At 40.1% G+C, this 24,704-nt stretch overlaps 1 protein-coding gene across 1 annotated transcript in view; it reads right to left on the reverse strand.

Moving 5' to 3' along the window:
- pdzd2 (PDZ domain containing 2) overlaps positions 1-22,928 on the reverse strand; it is a gene marked incomplete at its 5' end in the record, with an annotated part of 91,829 nt that extends 68,901 nt beyond the window's left edge. The window contains 8 exons of the mRNA XM_080048209.1: positions 4,862-5,010; positions 6,093-6,192; positions 11,118-11,252; positions 11,641-11,773; positions 12,015-12,160; positions 17,408-17,864; positions 19,854-20,365; positions 22,845-22,928. Coding sequence (XP_079904335.1) covers positions 4,862-5,010; positions 6,093-6,192; positions 11,118-11,252; positions 11,641-11,773; positions 12,015-12,160; positions 17,408-17,864; positions 19,854-20,365; positions 22,845-22,928 — 1,716 coding nt within the window. The remainder of the gene's footprint in view (positions 1-4,861; positions 5,011-6,092; positions 6,193-11,117; positions 11,253-11,640; positions 11,774-12,014; positions 12,161-17,407; positions 17,865-19,853; positions 20,366-22,844) is intronic.
- Between the last annotated feature and the right edge of the window lie 1,776 nt (positions 22,929-24,704).

A 24,704-nucleotide genomic window follows, 5' to 3' on the forward strand; every position in this document is an offset into this window, starting at 1 on the left:
TTTAAATACAGCGCGGGTAAATGGAATCCGATCACAAGTAGACAGAGAAGTCACATTTGAAAATACAAGTGGGAACACACGGACTGAGAGCTGTCCACTTGTAACCAGATTCAAAAAGTCAGATGTTAATGCATTAATATGTGGTTTTTAGGATCCGATCGCGCTAACTACAGGTGGAAACACGCTCAATGCGCATTGAATGCACATTGAAATGATCCACATTCGGAGGTGGTTTGAGACCACTTATCCACATACCCATTAACAGTGGAAAAGCGTATGCGCATCTCATACACATTAGGCCCCGCCCACTCAACTGCGGCGAGTGACTGGGCGGAAACGCGTACTCATTCACGCGACAATTCACGTCATAAAAGCGCACCGTTGCAGGTAAACAGACAACAGAAAACAGAAAACATTGAAGATGGAGTGTATAAGCGGAAATGATGTACGAGCTGATTTCCATACAGCGCGGGGAATTCGAATCCGGATCGCAAACGCGCATAGAAGACGCATTGTTAAGGCCAGGTGTGAACAAGCATATTACATTTACATATAATGATCGGATTCCTCAGAACCACATATTAATGCCAGGTGGAAACAGGGTCTTAGAGACACCATCTCTCCTCTGGAAATGTAAGTAGTCCTATTTAAAAAAACAAATCTGTCCGTTTATGTGTTCAATGTGTGTAATGTGCTTTGATTTATCCCTCCTATAATAACCAACGCCGACTGAAACGAGATAATGCCGCTGGGTTAAGTGGTTAGCGTTAGCGTCTGCTAGCTTAACAGTTAGATTTATGCTAACGTTTAGATCTGTGAGTCTGTCCGTGACAGCCCCTGTGTGAAAAACAGACGGGGAAACTGTACGGTGTGTTGGAAACTGAATAGTATTTGTTTGTTGTTGACAGTGTGTAGTTATGCAAGCAGTCGTGGTACATGCAGCAGTAGGCCTATTACATCTCCAGTGTGTACACTATAATAGACAGGAATAGCCTACTGTAAGTTGCCTCTGCTGCTGTTTGTTTCCTGTCCATTATATTTCAAAAAGCACACAGTATCACTCAGAACTCATTGCTTCTTGAGCAAGGGCTATACTGAACTTATTAGTAGCCTATCTTATTTAATAATCGAATAAAAAATATATTTTCATTAGTTTGTAGCTTTGCCATAACTACAGATGTATGATGTATATTTCAGCTAGGCTACATGATATAACATTAAATGTGTCATGTTTTACAGATATGAGTGACCTGACGGACCACACTATCTGTTCCATAGGCAGTGAAATAGAAATTTCACTGCCTATGAATAAACTGCTTTATTTTTAAGTATGGTTTTGGTCTTTTTAAAATGTAATGATACTGTTTTATAAGAAATCTTCAGAGAGATAAAGGGTTGAATTAAAAAACTTATAAGTCAATGCATGTAGATCGGTCAGAAAACTAATCCAACATCCTGACTATGAAAATGTGAGTTTCAAGTAATCCTTTACTACACGAAGCAAACAGTGACAGTTAGCAACACAATACATTTTTTAACAGTAAAACTTTATTATAAATGAGTGATCACAATACAAATGATACATTATCTATTAGATATTGAAAGGGTGTCAGATAATTTGCAGCTCTGACTAATTATTTCTATACTTTTTTTTTTACAAAAGATAATGCCTTTCCAGTGAATCTTGACATGATACATTCCTTTCCTGCCTCGTTACCTCAGCATGGCTTCACAACCAAAGCTTTTTCACTCCACTGGGTTGTAGATCATTCCCCAGTTTAACCTATAGAGACATACATAAAACGTCGTATGTTACAAATTAGGAGGTTTTTGCATAACTACTTAGCTCATATTCTGTTATTGACTGTGACATATTTAAACTGTATTTACCTGAGGATAATGTCAGGGAAACCAGAAATGTTGATGCAATTTTCACAGTTTTCAGCTCAGACTCCTGCCTGACCAGGTTCAGTTGTAAAGCTTTTGGTTTAGAAGTGGTAAGTGTGCTGACATTTGCTGTAGAAATGAAGCTAAACATGGTAACATCGATCTCCATGCTGCATTGGCCAAAAGTAAACAAAACTGACAGCTGGGCGTGTGCCATGCCCATATAGGTTGGTATAGAGTAAATGAGCAGGGCGGTGCATGCACGCCTATGTAGATCTGACCAGTCAGAGCATACTAGGATTTTTGCGAAGGGGGGTAAATGTCAATACCAACCTTTTGAGATAGAGAGCAGAAGAGGCTGGAAAAGGCGATGAAGAAATGGGAAATGGTAGAAATAATGGGTTTTTTGAACAATAAACCATTAAAACCTTTTCTAGTAGACCTCGGAAATATACATTTAAACCCGAGTTTTTGCATAATATGTCCCCTTTAAATACAGAAATAGGGTTTAGTTTTTCTAATACTGTATTTATAGAAACTCTCACAACCTTCTTTTGTCATGGATGGTTCTTAAAAAAGTACAGGATGATATACAAAATTAGGCGATTTGGTGTGAGTCTTTTAGAGCAAGTCTGATTGAAAGACTGTAATGTGAATCTTGAATTAACGCTCAACCAATAATATGCTGTCATAAAATCACTGTTATTGATTATTCTACGTATTTGATGGTTATCTGGGTTTTTGTCACCACCGTCCAATACGTCAAATTCATAAGATATACTTGTCAACTCCGTCAGATATGTGTCAACTCCGTCAGATTTATATTATTTTGATAACAATACATAATGATATTTCATAGTTGTTGAGGAATGGTTGGTCATATGTGAAAATCTAACCAGTCACCTAACATGAGAATGTGTTTTGAAATTTGAAACACATCTTGATTGCTGTTAATTTTTAAGTAAACATTCTATTACACAGTTCAACTAAAGAACATAGAGGAAAATCAATATATACAATATCTATAGTCAGTCTTGGTGAATACTTGTGATCACAATACATCTCATTGGTCTAGCATAAATTGAGGGAAAATTTATTTGTGTTTTTGGTGTCTGACGGTGTTGACACAAAATAAGGAATGGCAAGGTAAAAAGCCCAATTTGATAAAAAGGATAAAAGCTGGGAGGTTGTATCAAAGTGTAGCTCAGTAGCTTAGTATATGTTGGAAACATACATGTAATTTAATTTGCCAAAACATAGGGTTTGTATTTTTTCAACATTGCACCCTGTTTTGTCCCACTTCTCAAGAATCACTGATATAAACATTTAACATTTGTTTTTTAATTAATTGAAAATCCAAATGATGGTGTTAATACTGAAAATAAATTTCAGTATTAAAAACATAGGCCTACCACTCCATAATTCAATTTGGCTAACTCTTGGCTATAGAATATATTTGGGGAATCTATAGGTTTTGCATTCCTGAATACAGCTTGATTGCAGTCCGCGGACGGTCTGTGTGTGTGTGTGTGTGTCGCTAAAGCACGTAGCACTCTTAACTCTTCTCAACAAGCAGCAGGTGTCTCCGTGTGCCCCTCCCCCGTCCCAGAGCACTGACAGCTGGCAGAGTCCTCATGCAGCAGTCCCTTCCTGCTGCAGTCAGAGCCGGAGATGCACACCTTTCCGCTCTAGTGTTCCGTTAGCATCCCGTTTAGCACTTGTAATAGTAGCTCCTCCCCCGCCCCCTCTTTTACAGTCTATTAGTGCAATTCAAAATGTTATGCAGTGCTTATTAAAACTTTGAGCATGTGTGATTGCTGCTAGACTTACCATTATCAATTAGGTTTTTATGCGATTGTCACGTTCATATCACTAGAACCTCACCTATTCAAACGTAACTTTATAAAAACCCTGTCTCCAAATATGCAAATTAGGCAACAGCGTCATTTAGGGCTTCTAGCTAATTTTAGGACAGCCAATAGCTACCTTCCTTAAGGCTGTTACATACTCCGCGAGAAGAAAGAACAAACTTCTCTGTGACAGAGCTGCGAGAAGTTCTTTCTGGTCTGACATTACATACTTCACGAGAACTCAACTGCCGAACTCCTCACCGCGTGACGTCATTTTCTTCTCGCAGCTCTCTGTCACCGAGAACTTTGTTCTTTCTTCTCGCGGAGTATGTAACAGGCTTTACTGAGGAGTTGGCAACACTGCACACACTGACTAAAGTTAAACCTCTCCACTTTACTGCTGTGGAGGAGCAGAAAAGGACTGGACAGGCATCTGCTGGACATCAGGCTTAAAGGCCTACTTCACCGGTTTGAATATGAAGGTGTATTGAATTCTGTGATCCTATGTAGTATAAATGTGCGAAGAAAATTGAAATCGGTTCATCCTAGCCTGAGAAAAGGCAGAAAGAGTGTTTTTTTTAACCCTATATTTCTCTTTCTCGTGACATCACAGAAAGAGAAATATAGGGTTAAAAAAAAACGTACTTTGTAAATATTACTGTGATGTCTTTTACTGTGACATCACAGTAATATTTACAAAGTACGTTTTTTTTTAACCCTATATTTCTCTTTCTGTGATGTCACGAGAAAGAGAAATATAGGGTTAAAAAAAACACTCTTTCTGCCTTTTCTCAGGCTAGGAAGAACCGATTTTAATTTTTTTCACACATTTATACTACATAGGATCTCAGAATTCAATACACCTTCATATTCAAACCGGTGAAGTAGGCCTTTAAGGGTTCCTGCTTTGCCTCTACCCAGCAGTCCCTCACTCTGTTTGTTTAGCTCTGTCCCCTGGTCACCAAATTTATAAAACTACATGTGAAAGCACTGTAAGTTCAGTTAATAAAAATATCTCTCCTTTTTCACATGCTTTTCATTCATTCATTCAGTATGCAGCAGTACAATAACATTTAGATGCCCTCTGTGTCTATTAATGAGCTTTATCTTCAGGTGTGACTGACCTGTCTCACTCCACCAGTGTCTAGTTGTTGAGGTAAGGAATGTTTCCGTCGGCCAGGTGGAGGCTTCTCCAACCCTTCACAGTCGCTCACTCCATTCTCCACAAACAGCTCGTCATCTTCACCCACTGACTGCAGACACCTGCTCCCCCCTGAGACACAAAACAATGATTTAAATCATCTGCACAGAAGAGGCTATTTCAACTTTTGTTATTGCCAGTTGTTTTCTAAATAACTTCAAATAAGACAAAATGCATATAATTATAAATACTAAACAAAGCTAGCAAGAAGATGGGTAAAGCAAAATCAAGATCATCCAAGCAACTTATTTTAGAAGTCCCATCTAAAAATAAAAAAGGCTTTTAATACATTCTGTGACATTTGAATTGTGCTTTTATGCGAGCTTTTCTGATTTGACTGTATGTCAGGATTAATTCTTCTTTCCTTAATACACCTGCTCGTTGCTGTGAAGAGCTTTATAAATTATGTAAAGTTTATGAAATGATGCTCCACAAAACGGTTGAGTTTAAATCCTTTAGTCAAACTTTAAAGGTTAACACTTGTTGTTCATACCACACGACATGGCTCGGTAATCACTTGGTGTTTCCATAACTGGTACATCCATACTCTGCGTTCCAATACCCATATTTTCTGCTATTTAGAATGGTAGAAAAAAGATTTAGGATGTCCCAATTCTTGTGGTCAGATTTAGTATGCTTAAAAATACCTGGATGTCTACTAGATCCGGCTGAGATAGTATTAGTGTTGAAATCAGCATGCCATTTGGGCGATTCTGACCCACAATCCAGTGCGCACCGGAAGCGACGACACATCGACAGAGCCTCCGTATGAAAACAACTGGGGATGCGACGGATGGCAAGAGGCAAGATCACTTTGCGGCCGGTTGCCTCCCTTTTCTCCTCATGTCAGTCAAAATGCCGTGCTAATTAAGACCGTCACATTATTCAGGAGCTATTTAGCATTCACAGTTGTATACAGTGTATGTTAGCCTTACTATAGGAGCTGAGCTGGAAATAACATTAACAGGTGTACCTAATAAAGTGGCCGGTGAGTGTATATCTCAACTGTAAAGGAGGAGTCTGACACTTCCAAGATGGCAGTAACCTGAACGGGACTCCGAAGCTTCATTTTGACTCTGTCAAAACGGACAGGTGACATCACGCTGGCTATGTCCATCTGTTATAGTACAAAATTATATTGAACTGATACAAACCCTGTGATCCGCTACAAAGCTTAATGGGTGTAGGGCTGCAGCAGGATCCTTTGGCTGTTGCCTCTCTCTTACTTTGTTCTTCTAGTTTCAGGTTAGTCAACTGTAAAGACAAGAACACACATTAATGGATACAAAAATGACCTTTGATAACATTCTGCTTCCATCAGTACTGGAAAATGCTCCACCTTTAGCAAGGAAAGTGGGATCCCTAGAACACTGTTTGGAGTTAGGAAGTTACTTTACAGTTTTTTTCGATCGCTAACCCACAGTGGGCACAACTGTAGCTCAATGTGCAAAACTCTAACTACAGTCTGCACTACCAACATTCACTTGAGCTGAACAGTTCACTTCACCTGCAAAACAGGTTCAGTGCAGCAAACACTATGAACCAGCCTCATTGAGATAACACACACTGTCACTCAGAACATGCTCAGAGTATAAACACTAGCATCAAACCCCAATACACAAATTACAAACTTTTAATCTTTACAGTATGAATAATTTTAGTTATTTTACACAAATTACGTAATATTTTCTTTGATGAAAGGGTGACATTCTTTCACATGAAATAGTTTAATTTATAATATACCAGTTTTTTTTAGGAAAACAAAAAGGAATGAAAATCTGAAGTTTGCTTCAATAGATACACATTTTGTATATTTTATTGAAAACATTTCCAAATGTAGTATTTATCTGTGTAAATATTCTATAATTGTAATACAGAAATCAATTCCTGTAATGTTGTCATTTACTATAAGGATGCATAAGCTGTTTGTTTGCTGGAAAATTCGTATTACAGATGCAACTTTAGATTTTTGCAGATTGGGTTGCACTCTCAACCCTGCCTCTCTCAATGAGAGACCATGATTCACAACAGGGTCTATCAGTGTTGCTCTTACTGTGTTTCATCAGACATTACAGCTCTATGTCTTCCTCCACACATCCACACTCTCACTGCCACTCTTCTCCCTCCAACAACCTGTCTTCATTGGTCCATTTCCAAAAAATATATATTTGAGCTTTCCCTTTATACTATATATACTGTATGTTCACTAACAAGTCTAAAACAAGACACCTCTTAGTGTCCTAATCCACAGTGTTTGAAATGCACTAGGCATTCATTCTGTTTTGAATGTGTGGTTTACAGTTGTGGCAGCAGTGTGTTAGCATTTGAAAAAAGTGCTGGAAATCCACAGTGTTGTGCAGGCTGTGGTTAAGCCATGAGATAGGTGTGTAGAGTTTTGAAAATTGTGTTTAAGCAATGAAAAACGAGCTACAGTTTGGTCCGAATGAACAGCTGCTGTGCATAGTGTTGTTAGAGTTTTGCACATGTCGCTCCAGTTGTGCCCACTGTGGTTTAGCAATCGAAAAAAACTGTAATGTTACTGTTTCACTGTTCTTGTTAACAGCAGCAGGGCCCAGAGTTTGGTTTACAAACATATTCTAGTCTTACGTTTGGGTCCAGGGGCCTGTTGCATAAAACTAAGATAAGGGATTAACCTAGGATATTTCGGTTATCCTGGCTTGCATTAATTTAGCCATGATCCGGTTGCATAAAAGCGGAGGGACATAAATTACCATTTCGAGACTGGTCCCGACCAGGCTAAACGTAAAGGATACATTTATTCTGTTGCCTGATTGGCTCAGTCAGCTGTCACTCCGATCTGAAATCAAGGTGTTTAGCAGTTATTCCATGATCTTCTGTGTACTGCTTTATTTTCATTAGCCTGTTTTAAAGTACCACATATGTCACTTAGTTAAATAGTTATTTTTTTGTTCATTTAACCTGAACCATTTATAATTAACTTAATTATAATTAGATTAAGATGAAATTATATACATTTTAATAATTGATGTGATAGTCTGTTCATATTGCAGGTTATATTTATACAATTGATTATCGATGGCAGATGACGTTGCAAATGTGGGTCAAATAAATTCACTTTGTACTTATAACCATATACAGGTGCATCAAAAACTAAATTCAATATTAATGGAAAGTTCCTTTTTCTGTAATTTAATCCAAAAAGTGAAATTTAAATATATTCTAGATTAATTACACGTGAAGTGCAATTCATCTAGAATAAACATACTTTTCAGAAGGTCAACATTTCTGTATTATAAATTATTTTTTTGATTGGTTTTATGTAATATTCTAATATTTTGAGAATACTGGATTTTTTATTCCATGATCAATCAATCATCCAAAAAAAAAGGCCTGATGTATTTCACTTTGTGTAATGAATCTATGAAAGTTTCCCTTTCTCAATGGACTTTCCATGATATTCTGTTTTTTTTTGGATGCACCTGTAGACTGCTCACTGTCAACTATTTTATCATTAATCAATGTAGGGGCATCAAGATCAGTCGGCATAGAATACTGCTGCTCTATGAAATGAACAGCCCCCTCTCTTATGGTTTAAACTAGCAAGGCATTGTGGGAAAATGGGCCGTCTTTTCCATTTTTACATCAGTAAATCTGTGTTCGATCTCTGGGTCTACTTCTGAAAGCTGTGGGCTGGCACTTAACAGAATAACTTACACCTGGCTTGACAAAGCAGCCCCTTTTCATCTTGGATTGGCGTTTATGCAACTGACTAATCCAAATTGCCCAGGCTAGACTTTGTCAAGGCTGGCTTTATAAATCATCCGGGATATCTTAATTCCACTTTTATGCAACAGGCCCCAGGTGTCTCATAATAATTTAGTTTTGATTTATGATGGTAGAATTATTCAAAACTAAGAATTACATGTAGAGCAAATATGTATTGTAAAGTAACTTTAGTAACTTTTTTTTGCAAATGTATACAAATCCCCGTCCCCTGAAACTGCATAATGCACCTTAACCTTTAGTGCATCTTAGGCCCTTTTTGGTACATTTTAGGCCTATGACTATTTAGGTGGCGTCATTGCCCTGAATTTTCTTTGCAATTTCCAAAATATGTTCATTTTCTGTGCTTCACACTCTTATGCAGAAGGTGGCAGTATGCACCTAAAAATCAAAACATAGAAGAAGAAACATAACTCTTTAGTATAAAAAGTTTTCACACTAAAATAATTGTGATCCTCTTTATACACAGTCAATGGTTAACCTGTTAAATTACGGTCTAGTACTGTTACAGGCTAGCCTGGTCCTACCAGACCATCGTACTTAATTTCATTTGTACAGAAGGTCTGGAACTGCTCAATTGACAAATGTTCACTCACTTGGAGGCGGGTGTCTGTTGAAGTTTAAAATGATTGGATCTGCCCAGTTCCACTCTGGATCTGCCAACCAATCGCATAGCGTTTGGTCGTGACGTATGTCATGCGCCGGGACCGGCCGGGAACCAACAAAACTCAGCAAAGCTTGTTCTTGCTCCGGCTTTAATTGATCGATATTCGGCAGTGTTGCTACAACAGACTAAATAGCTTCTCTCGTATCCTTATCCATTGTCTTCCTGGTCTTCCTCTGACTACAACTGAAACTGGCACACGACCTTGAGGTCATCGTTCTCAGCCACTCCCTCTGTTCGCTGATTGGACCGCCAAAAATCTGGTTTAGCAGGAACGCATGAATATACCGCAACCCCAGACTGACTAATGAAGTGAAATGAAAATTGAGCGGAAGTAGGTAGGTGGGCGGTGCCAGGCTAGTTACAGACAGGCAGGACTGATAATGTTTGCTGCCTCACTTCCACATTAATGTTAGTCGTTTTATAATTAGCTAGCGTGTTGGCGCATAGTGGCTAATGTGGCTATCCGCTAATAATAGTTAAATGTTTAAAATTCACTTGACCCTACTCAAAATGTTAGTTTTGCTACTTCATGTTAGGTTTGATGCTGGCTACACCAGCTAACTGTTGCTAAGTGTTGTGTTGAGGTTAGCTGCAGCAGGTGATGGGAGGGGCTGTGTTTCTGTCTGTCTCATAGATAGTAAATAATATGGATGTAGCATCCGGGCTGACCTCAGTTATTCACACGGCATCCAATAATCCTGGTTTGTACGCGTCGCCATTTTGTGAGATTTTTACTCCGCCTCACGTCGGGGGGAGGGATATAGCTGACGTATACCTCCGAGGCAAAGTGAGGGACAACGGGTGGAGAGCTGTCACTCAAGAGATCGCGCCAATACATTTTAACCTCCAAAAGTATAAAAAATTAAAAATTCACCCCCCTCAGTGTTGTCATGGAGATATGACCTAAACATACAGACTAAAATGGTTTTGTGGACCAAGCTGTAAATAGGTTTAATAAGACTTTGAAAACGGCCTGTCTAACAAGTGAGTCAAAGAAAAATTGCTCAGTCTTGTTACCCCCCCCAGTGGCACTTTCGGTCTACTACAGTTTTGGTCACTTCCTTATTGGATGCTGGTAAAAATCGCTGAGGTTGGGGCTTGGTCTGTCTGCAGCGGTGCTGTGTGAAGTGTGTCAGCTGGAGAAGACAACACTGTTGGTATCAATACTACTACAAATCAGTATCTAATCCCATACACATTTTTAATATCGATTAGTAGGCTATCTGAGTATCGAATTTTTTGACAACCCTACCCGATACTTTGACCCATATCCTGGAGGTGGCTATCACCGTCCAGCCTAAGCCGCACCCTACCTAAAGGATAGTGTCGGCTTCAAAATAAAAGTCAAAATTGACTTGCCGTTTTGCCAGTTAAATTATTTTAATGTGAAGTTACGCTGTAGGACATGTTCAGTTTGAATTAACAGTAACTTAACTGCGAGCTACATGTATAGTTTGTGGTGTTGTAGTTGTTCTAACGTTACCAGTTGTTGCAACAGCATGTGAAAAAATCGACAACGTTTGCTCGGCCAAAAAGAAAGTTATCGCGATAAAAAAAAGAACGCTGTTGAAATGGGTTTGCGTTAACGCCGTTATTAATGCATTTAACTGACAGCACACATTTTTATATTTGCAACTTCAAGACTAATCAAATGTTTGGTAACCTTTCAAGTGCAAAAGACACACTCCTGATACACAGACAAACAACACATTAAAGACACAATCTATCTGATCTGATGTGTTTGTACCTGGTGCGGGTTGGGCAGGCTGCTGCTGCAGTCAGACTGAGGAGCAGCAGAGAGGCAGGACAAGGCATTGCAGGTGCTGACTAGGTCTGGTAGACTGGTGGATGGGAAGCGCTCCAAACCTACATCTGACTCCTCCTGCAGGGGAAGAGGACAGTTAAGATGGCGGATGAGCTTGTGCTTGTTTGACATGGTTTTCATGTATGGTATGCAGCTCTGTAAGAGGAAAGTCATGTCCTGTGTACGCGTCTGGTAAATATTCAGATTTGTATATGCACCATTTCCCACAGTTTCACACAGTGTTGTACATCTGAAATGCAACAGTTTGAAACAATTAAATCAGTTTGAACAATGTAGCAGTTTTGTTCTTGTACAACCAAAGCCACATGTCTGGCTTACATAAAATTAAGAATTGCTACTGCACTTTTACCTTAGGTGGCTATATTTATTTATAATTTTCAACATTTATTTATAAAAGGTGTGTGTGTGTGTGTGTGTGTGTGTGTGTGTGTGTGTGCACACTCACCCTGCTGGCCACCACCAGCTGGACCAGACCAACAGTGGAGCGGAGGATAGCCACGGCCTCCTGATGAGTGAGGCCAACCAGGGACTGACCACTGATCATCAGCAACTCATCACCAGCATGAAGACGACCGTCCCTGAAACACACACACACACACACACACACAATCTGAAATTTTCTCGACTATTTTTCTGAGTTGTCACATATAGCACTACAGTTCCCAATTTAAGCAGTGAGAAGAAATTCTTATAGCAAATTTGAAATACAAAATAATTAAACAGAGATTATAATTGCACCGTAGGGAGGTCCTCGTACACTGTAAACCTTGACAAAGAGCAAATATGTAGATTAAACTTGACTTTATTATGACTATCTACCTGTGAATGGCCCCTCCCTCCTCTACATGAGCTATAATGATGCCATGAGGAGAGCGCTTGGAGCCCCGTCCTCCAGTGATCTGGATGCCCAGGCCCTCATCACCCTTCACTAGATGGATCTTCCAGATGTGGCTGCCCTCTCTGGTCTACAAAGATCAATACACATATCAAACACATGATTTAAAAGGTTGCAATACACATATCAAAATATACAAAGATCACCAAGCTGAAAAAAACAAATCAACCGTGTGAACACAAAGTTAGTAAACTATGAATCCAGAATTGTACAAATTCCTTAGTTCAAGTGCTATCCTAAAAGTTTCCAGCAGTGCATCTGTAATGTTATTGGTACATTCATTTATACATTCAACAGCCTGACATACTTGGATATGTTGATTGGATTATGTCTCAATAACTATTGAATGTTTAGCTATACAATTTGATAAACAGGTTATTGTGGCCTTAAGGCTGTACCCTACTAATTATTTTCTAATCTAGCAGTCAATTATGTCACGTTTAATGCAACATTGACATTGTATGAGATGTCTTTGTTATGACAACCTGACATAAACTAAGACAGATAATTTTTTTATGTCGACTTGAGATTAACCAATAACATGACCTCTCATAAACATGTCATAGTAGGCTTAATAATCAAATGTAAAAAAACGTTTTCGATTACATTAAACTGTCATATGCGGAAGGTTTTGACATTGACTGTCATGAGACCTTTATTTTACTGTCATGAATGATTCCGTTTGCCTCAAGTAAAGTGAAACGATTTGGATATTTCAATAACATGTCATGCGAGAGATAACAAGTGCAAAGATACCAGAGCACCTTCATCCAACACTTGCGGGGGACACAGCAAACATGCGGAGGAAGGTGCTCTAGTCAGATGAGACCAAACTTGAAGTTTTTGGCCTGAACGCAAAATGCTATGGGTGGCAGAAAACTAACTCCGCACATCACCCTGAACACACCATCCCCAATGTGAAACATGATGGTGTGTGGGGGTGATTTTCTTCAGCAGGGACAGGGACGCTGGTCGGAGTTGATAGGAAGATGTATGGAGCCAAATACAGGACATAAAACCTGTTAGAGTCTGCAAAAGACTTGAGACTGGGGTGGAAGTTCACCTTCCAGAGGGACAACTAGCCTAAACATACAGCCAGATCTACTATGGAATGGTTTAGACTAAAGCATAGTCATGTGTTAGAATGGCCCAGTCAAAGTCCAGACTTAAATACAATTGAGAATATCTGGAAAGACTAAAAAAATGCTGTTTACAGACGCTCTCCATCCAATCTGACGCTGAATCTGAAGCTCAAGCTATTTTGCAAAGACAAATGGGCAAAAATGTTGAGACATTCACCAAAAGACTTGCAGCTGTTATTGCAGCGATATGTGGTTCTAAAAAGTATCGATTTAGGCTGGCTGAATACTTTTGTACGATACACTTTTCAGTTTTTTAGTTTCTAACCCATGTATCATTTTTATTCCACTTAACAATTATGCACCACTTTGTGTTGGTCTATCACATAAAATCCCAATAAAATACATGTACATGTGTAAAAAGTTCAAGGGGTATGAAAACTTTTGCAAGTCACTGTATATGCTACAGTATATGAATGTCAACTGGATTATCAAAACTGCAAATATACTATTCTCACTTGGAGTGCCATTCTGGTAGGCTATGCTCTGGCAGACCTACACCTTAAGCCTGGCATAAAGCAGAACAAGCAGCACTCTGCAGTCCGGCGATAAGTAAACAGTACAGCACTACATTTGAACAAGTATCTTCATAAATGCACACTTATGATTAACTATTTCTGCCCAGACAAAACCTCTGACTTGGATCCCTTTACCGAGCGATCAATGTATGTGAATACTTCCAGTGTCCGGGCCATCATCTTAGTAGCATTATGTTTTATTAGTGAGTTGCGCAGTTCATATTACAGCGGCATTCAAATGAACGTCTTGGTAATAGTCTAGAAGAATTTTAGCTCCTAAAACATTTTACCCTCATAGTTTACATTGGGCTTGGTTTTCTGAGTGTTTTATTTCTTCATTAAAACTTCTGTTTAAACGTTAAGGGAAATGAGTAGCAATACATGCATCCCTTCTATATAATAGAGCTCATCAGGATCTAGGGCAGAAATATGCTGGCTACAGACATTGTTATTCATTTACGATCCCTGTGAAGTGAAGGGACAATACACCAGCTGTCTGTCTAAATCCTCTGACCCACATTGTAAACCCCTATCCCATCACTCTCTCTGCTTTCCTGGTACCAGTTGTTGGAATTTGGTGATCCTGCTTTTGCTTCCAGACATCTGTACACATCTATGTTTACTACAGTATATATAACTAATTTTGAAATCTAATTTGCATATTTCAGCTTTTCAATCCCATTAATATAATGTACATTCGTAAGTCAAACTCAACCTTCAGTTTTCCAGTCTGTCATCAGCTTTCTGCATTTATAATGATTTTACCCTTTCCACCTATTTGTTTCCTAGATTAGGGAGCCTAACACTCAAAAATGTCAATGCCAATGACTGCTGCTGTAATTGTTGCACGTATGGCATAAGAACCATCTTGAATCTTGGAAGGGTTTCAGGTTGACGGAAACCTCGACAGAGCCAATGAGCTTAACATTTTTTTTAATTGAATCAGCACTGGATGCCAACAGAACATCCAAAATACAGCGTTTTTACCATAGACTGTATACAAGAGGTTTTTACTCAATTACATCTTTATTCCAAGATCTTCTAGGCAAACAACAATCTATTAAGACAAGGCAACTTTTTAAAATAAAATAATAATAAAATGCGGCGCTGGTTAAAGCCCAAGGCTATGAGCCAACAAGTAGCCAATGCTACGATACCTTTAAAGTTTAAACACATATGCGCATCCTAAGATGCTGCCAAAGACTGCATAAGGGCACGGCACGTTTCTCTGAGTGGTAAAGGACCTAACGTTACTTCATCTAATCATCATCTAAAATGTGCAAATTAGTTCCCTGATGAAGGCGAAGTAGGAAAGCATAGACGCTAAAGTTAGCCGCTAATGCTAGCGGCGCTAACGTCACACGGTCGGATGTAGGCTTCAATGTACAAGTGGTACATAATTCGGTTTGTTTAAGTGTTGTACTTATACAAGGCTTCACAATGCTTAATGAACTTAGTTATTTTCGGTTCTAAAGCTGTCCGGTCCGATGCCAAACTTCTCCTTAACTTCTTCCTGTTTATGTTTTGACATTACGGCAGCTCACACTCGCAGGCTGCTGCCTGAGCCTGAGCCTGAGCCTGAGTTCTGTTGTCTCCTACTACCAGTTAAGTATCTCCCCCTGCTGGTAGGATGTTTAATTGCTGCTCATACAGTCTTTGGTGCTGCCACATAGTGAAACTCATTGCTGTGCTGCCAGACTCACACTGCGCAACACAACGGCTATATGTTCGATAACAATTTCACGTGATCGACAATATTCTTAACGAGCAATGATCGATTAATCGATTAATTATGCCCATCCCTACTATCTATCTATCTATCTATCTATCTATCTATCTATCTATCTATCTATCTATCTATCTATCTATCTATCTATCTATCTATCTATCTATCTATAGCCCCTTTTACACAGAGATTGCAGCATATTGACGGAACAACAGTGCGCCAATATGCCGGCTCTGTGTTATTTGCATCAGCGTGCCAATTTAAACATCGTTACACATTCCGGAATGAAAGAGGGGTGCCTGAAAGCAGCGTCAGGTGTGCGTGTATATTTAACACTGGACACAGCCTTGCTTAGCTTAGCATAGCTTTGCCACTTCATTGAATACGTTCCCCCGGGCAGGAATACACTCATAAACTCTGAAAAATGAAGCGTGGGGGTTTGAATTGAGCAGCGGACTGTATAATCAGACAGATTAACCGCTGTTCCTTTTCTTTGGTGATTTTTACGGGACATTGTGCTGCCGTGATTCATGTTAAACATTTACATTACTCCTTATGTGATATTGCTAAACTATCTATCGTCCTTCAACTGCTTACATGGTCGCATGTTTAGCTGTGGAACGTCACACTGTTCCGCATCAACAAGCAACCACATTTATACAGAGAGGCGGAACAGATTGTGTCGGCAATTTTACTACCTCCCGAGGTAGTAAAAATCTGTTGCACCTTTCTTCCCCCGTTCCGCAATGGTAGCATTTATACAGCAGGGCCAACGGCCGAAATGCCGGCATTTTCCCGGCTTTCACTGGCTGTGTAAAAGGGGCTTATCTATTTATCTATCTATCTATCTATCTATCTATCTATCTATCTATCTATCTATCTATCTATCTATCTATCTATCTATCTATCTATCTATCTATCTATCTATCTATCTATCTATCTATCTATCTATCCATCCATCCATCCATCCATCCATCCATCCATCCATCCATCCATCCATCCATCCATCCATCCATCCATCCATCCATCCATCCATCCATCCATCCATCCATCCATCCATCCATCCGACAAGAAAGTCTGTGTGTATCCTCTGATGATTAGTATTTATTACATTTTTATGTAGTTATTAGTAGTTACCATTTAGATGGCTACCTGGTTTGTGCGTATGAAGTTTTTAGGTCACTTTTTACAAGGAAATAAGTTTATAACCACTTCCAGAATTGAGATCAATTAATTCTTTATAATTTTCCTTTCTGTAAGGCTTTATAATAAATATTTTGTGCCCTGTGTGAGACCTTTCATTTAAGTTTTAACAAATATCGCTACGTGTTTTGTAGCTGTCTTTAGTTGCTTGTAGTTGTAATGCCATCATGACTAATAGACGTAATTTCCTATCTCATAATATTGACTTTTTATGTAGTTTGGATTCTCAAAGACTAGTCAGCAATCTGGCACCAGTCCTTTCAGTGCTGCCTACAGGGCCGCAAAGTTGCTATCTGATAAGAACAGACATCATTTATCCACTCCTCCCCACTTTCTGTGGTAATAGAGATTTTGAGCTAAATGGCACATAGCCGTTTACATAAGTGGCATGCCATTTTATCATGTCACATACCCTTTTTCCGCTGGCATGCGCCATTTATGTGCTATTTATGTGCCATTTAGCTCTAAATCTCTGATCGATTAGTCAGTCCTGCTCAGGTGGCTAGGCTAACTACAGTCACCGGAGCAAGTCCAGCTGTTTTCAAAAGCATCTGACATTTCAAAAGCAACAACAAACAGATTGCACCTTACCTTAACAACGGACCAGAGAAACATATACATCCTTTAATTTACGGCGTTGTGTTGTGATATGGTGCTTGGGCACGGTACGGGGCAACTGGGTCTAGTGTGGGTGCAACCTTAGAGTCCTGTATATCAGCGTTGTGCCTTACCTGGCTTGAAGGTTCACAGTTGAAAGAATCCATTTTGCATTCCAACAGCTGACTGTGACACCTTGCGGGCATGGTCCCTCCACTGTTTAGACGCTGGGTAACAGATGACCAGTTGACTGGGCTTTTCTCTATAGGTGTGTGTGTGGAGAAGATGAGACTTGAGGAATCTCCTGGAGCACTGTCTCCTCCATTGTTGTAGCCCTGGTCACAGCACTGGACTTCTGAGTCACCCATGTCCCTGTTGTCTCGGTTACAGGACGATCGAGATATGACACCAAACTTGCGTGTGCGTTTGCAGTTTGCAGAGCTGTCAGCAGGCTCAGAGGCAGCACTGCCCTGGTACTCATAGCTGACAGGGCTACTGACAGTACAGGGAGGGGAGGGGGCCTTCCGCTTGATCCGCCGCAGCATGATCAGGTTGATACAGCCTCCATTCCAGCATTGGTCAGCAAGGTAACTAGAACACAAAGATTGATGGGATAATGCTGTCAATACTTCAATGTTAAGATATCATGAACAACTACAGTCCCTGTATCCATAGGCTATTATTTCCTCAGATTTTGAAGACAGAAGAGTCTGTTACTAGCCTGGTCCTACCAGACCATCGTACTTCATTTCATTTGTACAGAAGGTCTGGAATCGCTCAATTGACAAGCGTTACCTCACTTGAAGGCGGGTGTCTGTTGAAGTTTAAAACTATTGTATCTGCCCAGTGCTACTCTGGATCTGCCAACCAATCGCATAATGTTTGGTCATGACATGTCATGCGCCGGCTTCTAACGACAACTGAAACTGGCACACAACCTCAACCTCATTGTTCTCAGCCACTACCTCGTGAATTTAACGCAGACGCAGACTGACTACTGAAGGGAAAGGAAAATTGAGCCGAACTACTTAGGAGGGCGGTGCCAGGCTAGTTTGTTACGTGTTTATAGTGTATTTCTCTTATTACTGTATTTTCCTGTATTTTTTTAAAATAAGTACTGTCGCGCATGAGGACCAACAAAGGTGGATATCATGTACAACCACCATGAGTTCTTAAAGCCCTCTGAACCATGTCCACACTTCCACACACACTGAACAACACTCACAGCTTGACCAGGTCCACAGAGCTGCTTTCCATGCAGGTCATACTGGTCGGGGGCAAAGATATTACATACAACACAATAAATACAATACATGAAAAAAAAACAATAATCTGCATTCAATTTATATTTTGTTTCAACTGATTTGAACCACATTATTTAACATGAAAGCTCTCAGTAAATGTAACTTTATTTTGTGGGTGGGTGTAATATTCTTGTGTATACAAATAATTGGAACAGCACACAGTGAATTCTGTTTTCGGGTGGGTTTTCCTGTGAAAAGTGTATTTTATTTTCTGAGCAGTTTTACCATTTTTATTTTCTGTTCCACTTGATGAACGTTGAGACAAAATAGACTTGTCATACAGCAGATATTGTCCTATATTTTTACTGCTACTACTGTGGTATCAGTTACTTTAATATTCAGTTATTGCTGTACTAAAGCGGGCGATCCTGGCTCAGGTGGTAGAGCGGGTCGGCCAATGATCAGAGGGTTGGCGGTTTGATTCCCACCCTGCCACTTGTGTCATGGTTGTTGTGTCCTTGGGCAAGACACTTCACCCACCTTGCCTTGTGTGAATGTGTATGACTGCTGTATGTTTGAGGTGGTGGTCGAGGGGGCCGTAGGCGCTGAATAGCAGCCTACGGCAGCTGTGGCTACTATCGTAGTTTACCACCACCGGTATGACACTCAGTGCGTTTACATGCAGACTCATAATCGGGTAACTAAACGAATAAGACTTCAACAGGACTTTTAAACTGCATGTAAACACCTTTATCCGATCTACTTCGCACACAAATCGGCACAATAACGGACAAGAGATGTCGGATAAGAACACCTAGATAAGTCGTTCGTTGTCGGCATTCTCTCTGCATGTATACAGGGATCGGACATCGCTTATCGGACTTCTCGTTCTGTGCTTGTGTGCCTGCGCGTGATAGGCTACACCATGGGTTATTGACGGAAGAGAACCGGACGTGGCTCTTTCAACACTTGTTGAAAGCATGGTTGAAAGGGCTACAGCGCCACCTAGCATAGTGGAGACAGCCATGCATTGGACATTTATCCGATATCTGAAAGGCCATGTAAACTCAGACAAGTGACACGGTCCGTTCGAGTGTCTAGTTCGATATATGTGATAATCTAATCTAGTTGTGCCATGGAAACGCACTGAGTGTCTTAATGGATGATAGCTGGATACCTGTAAAAACGCTTTACGTGCGAGAAAAGCGCTATATAAATCCAATCCATTATCATAACTGATGAAGATCAGTTAGTCTATCATTATGGCAATGACGGATTAAAAGGATTGTGGCTTTATTGTGATAGAGTATGTTTTCTTTTATAATTGTAGTCTTACCTGGCTCCATTGACATCTACCCCCACCATCAGCTGGCCGTTGAGGGACAGCAGCTCGTCTCTGAGTTTGATGCCTCCACAGCGGGCTGCTGGGCTCCTCTTCCTCACCTCTGTCACCCAGATGCAGCCAACGTCCAGGATGGGTCCCTGGTCCCTTCTCCTCCGCGGGCCCCCCTTCTTCCTCCCATCAGGGTCCCCAAAGATAGGGATGTTCCCAAAGCTGAGCCCAAACTCAGCAGTGTCCACCTCCTCTTTACTGAGGGACACAGCCTGGATCTCCACGTCTAAGCACTCGCTGCAGGAGGGGGAGCTGGCTGATGGAGATGTCTCAGTCTCCATGAAGTTGAACTTTATGTACTCCACTAGCTTGTGAATGGCAGACAGACACAGGGACATGCCCTCCACACTGACAAGATGAACACTGTTGCTTCTGCACACACTGTCCCCATTTCCATTATTGAAGGAGTCCTGCTCCACATGCTTGAGGAAGAAGAAGAATATCAGATAATAAACCTGGATGACATTCCATTAAAAGCATTATACCTAACATATCCAGACTAACAGTTTGCCATTTCTAGTGACAGTGTTTTAATACTCAAAATCTGACAACAAAAAAGGTGTTACTGACCAAACAGTTGAGTGAAAAAAGACTCAATGTGCCTACACCTGAGCGATAAGAATGGTAATATTCTATATTTCTCTTATCGTTAAGTTTATATGGAAAACAAACAAATCATCCCCAAGTCCTTTGGGTCATACTGATGATGTTAAACTTCTGTTCATTGCAAACAGCTGAGGGTTTGCCAATTCTGATGATAAACATGCCCTGAGTTCCAATACCCATACTATCTACTATTTAGTATGGTAGAAAAAAGATTTAGGATTCTTGAGGCCAGATTCAGTATGGTTAGAAATACCCGGTTGTCTACTACATCCGGCCAAGATTTTTAGTGTTGAAAACAACATCCTATTTGAGCGATTCTGACCCACAATCCAGTGTGCACTGGAATTGACGGATCATCCGTATGAAAACAAACAGGGATGCAACGGATATAAAAGAAAGAGGCAAGATCAAGGCGCCATGTTATGATGAAATAAATAAGTAAAATTATGATCCAAGTGTATGCCTACTGCATCCTAACTAGATTATTTATGTAGAATAGAAAAAAGAAAGAGTATGTGATTTGGAACGCAGGGCTGACTTGCATTGGGGGTTGTTCATATAGTGTGAGAATTCAAGATTGAGCCATGTGGTCTAGAAAAACTAGAATGACTAATGTCTAACTATGTTTTTTCCCCCGGTAAAGTTTTTTTTACTGGGAGTTTTTTTTCAGTGGAGCTAAAGGTCTAAGGTCAGGGGGTGTCATACTGTACATAATGTGAAGCCCACTGAGGCAAATGTCTATTTGTGATATTGGGCTATACAAATAAAACTGATTTGATTTGGATGATTTGATTCCCGCGGTCCGCTTTTTATTGGCCCGCGGCCGATTTTAAAAATATAATGTAATTATATATCCCGTTTAGTTTTTAAATAATTTAAATGCATTCATTATATTACAAAGAAATATGTCCCATAAAAGAAAAAGAGCACCAAGCCCATCCCAGAGGACCCTGTATAATATTTTATCCTTCTTCAATAGTTTCTAATTCATCTGACACAGTGTCTCCAAAGATTTTTTTCACACAAAATTCTTCAGATTAAGCCTCTTTATCTTCCTCTCAAAGTGCACCAGATTCATTTCACTTTAAAAAGAAAAAAAAAACTCCCGGGGGGCATACCCCCGGATCCCCCTAGGAGGGTCAGGAACTCGGATGGCTACTATTTTCACCCAGATGGACATTGGAGGCAATAGCATAAAACACTGGATGTCTGAAGTAGGGGTGGGAAAAAAAATTGATTGTCAGATGTATCGCGATTCTCTCTCGAACGATTCCGAATCGATTAAGATAAGTTAATAATCGTAATTAAATTAATTTTTTATTTTTTTTAAATCTGATTAGTTAATCTGGTATTTCCTGCGCCACTGCACATGCACACAACTCAAGTGCAAGTTGTTAAAAGTGGCGACAAAAGGGCTGAGAGCAGCAAACCCATATGACCCGCACCGGCTTTGTTTCTGTTTACGTTTTTGTATGAGAGCTGAATTCCAAGCCATACTTTTTGCACAATGTGTTGAAATTACAGAAAATAATAGAATAGAAATCCTATAGAAACACGATTTACAAGAAAGAAAATTAAACTGAATAGGTTTAGTTTTTACATACTTCCATATTGTGTTGAAATGCAAGCTGTATTGATTATTGCGTTGTTCATAGAAAGTCATATTTGTGACAAGAAAAGCCTTTTCTCTAATACAATATTAGAGAAGGCAATTCATCTGTTGATTGTCTTTAATGATAATCACAAAAGTAGGAAGTGATTAAAAAACTCTGAGTAGCAAATTCAGATGTGTATATAAATATATTTTTGAGATGCATTGAGAATCGATTTTGAATCGAATCGTTGACCTCTGAATCAGAATCGAATCGAATCGTGAGGTGCCAAGAGATTCCCACCCCTAGTCTGAAGGCATATAACAATAGTCAATGATTTGGGCAGGGCTAACATTGAAGAGGGGCCCCCTAATCAAATTCTGCTTAGGGCCTGAGGGGAAGTGTGTATATGTTTAATTTGCAAGGAAAGTGTTGCCGTGAAGAAGGATTACAATTTACGAAGACACGATGAAACTAAACATCAGAGCAGCTACATGTCCTGATAAATGTGTTATTTTTGCAAAGTGGCCCAGCCCTTCGTAGATTTTTCTGTATGTGGCCCTCAGTGAAAAAAGTGTGGACACCCCTGCTCTACACCAACAAAGTCGCGCCAAAGTGAATGGACAGTTCCAACAGCCAATAAGAACAGAGAATCGGAGCCTCGCCCTGATTGGTCAAAGTGTCAGCTCATGTTAACTTTGACCAGTCAGAAATCATATACCCCAGCTTTAAGTACCTTGTAGCCAGAGGTGGTGTGAGCCTCTGTCCAGTCATCCAGCAGTGGGAGGATGCTAAGGGCGTTGTCCTGAGTGATGGGCATCCTGGCATCCTGGGGCTACACTAACAGCCAATCAGATGCTTCAACAGTTAGCACAGGAACCAGTGTGGGCTGACAGCCACAAATCCATCTCTGAAAGAAAGAATGTTGGCAAACTTTACTCTGTGATTTCAGATGAGTTGGGATGGAAACTATTATAATGTAGTATATCATACTGTATATTACTGGCATAATATGTATATGCTAGTGTCTGCAACCTCATGTCATGATTCAGTGAGAACACAATGACATGTCACATTGTATTAGACATAACAATAGAAACTAGTGGTGATATTTGTCTTTGTTCAAAGATTCTCCTTTAACTTTTGTCTTTAACTTTTTCGGTTTTGGCAACCAAGTCTTTGCTTTCCGCAATAGCCAAAAGTTATTAGGTGACAGGGGACAGAACATAAGGTGGCATTCTAAACAGATACATTGTAACCAGGGGCGACTCTAGGCAAAGGCGATACAGGCGGTAGCTTAGGGCGCTTAATGTCAGGGGGATGCTGCAAGACAGTTTTTTCAGAAGTGTGCCCTATCATATATGATTAATTTTGAAGTTGTCTGAACAGAGGGGTGTTTCAGAAAGCGGGTTTTCAGGCAACTCAGAGTTTGTTCGCTCTGAGTTAGTGGAAACTCAGGGTTTTCCGTTTCAAGAAGCAGGTTCAGTGCAACTCGGAGTCAGTTAATGCGGCAACATACGCAGTAACTGACCAAGGTCTAGCCTGCTTGGGAGGTGGTTAGACCTACCCTGAGTTTGTTTTCACTTTACGCTGCAGCTCCAACTGAAGAAAGAGTGTCACTGTCACACGCGTCCCTGTACAGTTTCAAGCAAAATCACTCCATAGAAATCTCCATCGGGATGTTTTTATCATGTACTGATGATTTTACGTTTGAACGATCATTTATCTGATCAGTAGCGTACTTCTCAGCCCGCGTGTTGTTCATATAGGCGGCCACCTTACACATCGTGAACATGCTCTACATTCAGATTAATAAACCTATTTGTATTGTATGTATATCATTCTTTTTTTATTAACAGGACTTTTTTAACATCTGTGCCACTGAACAGATTTCAGTCAGGTTGAAATGCAATTCTGTGGCTGCATGCAATCATTACTGTTCACTTGTGTGATCCCAAAGTCACAGACAAGCCTCGTTAAATAGCCTAATATGAATATAGAAATAATATAATAATTAAGTACGGGCCCGAAAGAATTGAGGGCCCGTAATTATTACTCTCCACCATACTTTTTCTTATTCTTCCGCCACATTTTCTAGCTGCTACTCCTCCCACACCGTTACACGCAGACATGCAAACATTTCACACACCGTGCGTCCCCACCCCACGGGGTGTGCTATTATACAGTTTTGGGAATTTCCGCTAGGGGGCGCTGTTATTAAGCCCCGACTGAAGAAAGTTTGAGAGGCCACGCCCCGCACACCGTAAGTCCGATTCACTTGAAATTTCTCACACAGGTGTATGTTAGGGTGCTCTACAAAAAAGCCTCTGGGACCATATAAGTCTGCCTATGAATATTAGCATAAACTGAAAAACAGGGTGTTATCCACAACTTTCTGAAATTTGACTGTATCAACACCAAATTTCTCGTGAAGCCCCGGGGGACTACAATAAACATACCCGTAAAACATTAGTAGGACAACTTGAAAAACATGGCCGCCATTGACCAAAAAGTTTACGCAGGGGCGGGGCCTATCAACAAATTGGCCATAACTCCTTAACCATAGGTCCTATCATCATCAAACTTGCTGGGTATG

This window comes from Ammodytes marinus, assembly GCF_949987685.1.
Source record: "Ammodytes marinus genome assembly, chromosome: 2".
Classification (NCBI taxonomy): domain Eukaryota; kingdom Metazoa; phylum Chordata; class Actinopteri; order Uranoscopiformes; family Ammodytidae; genus Ammodytes; species Ammodytes marinus.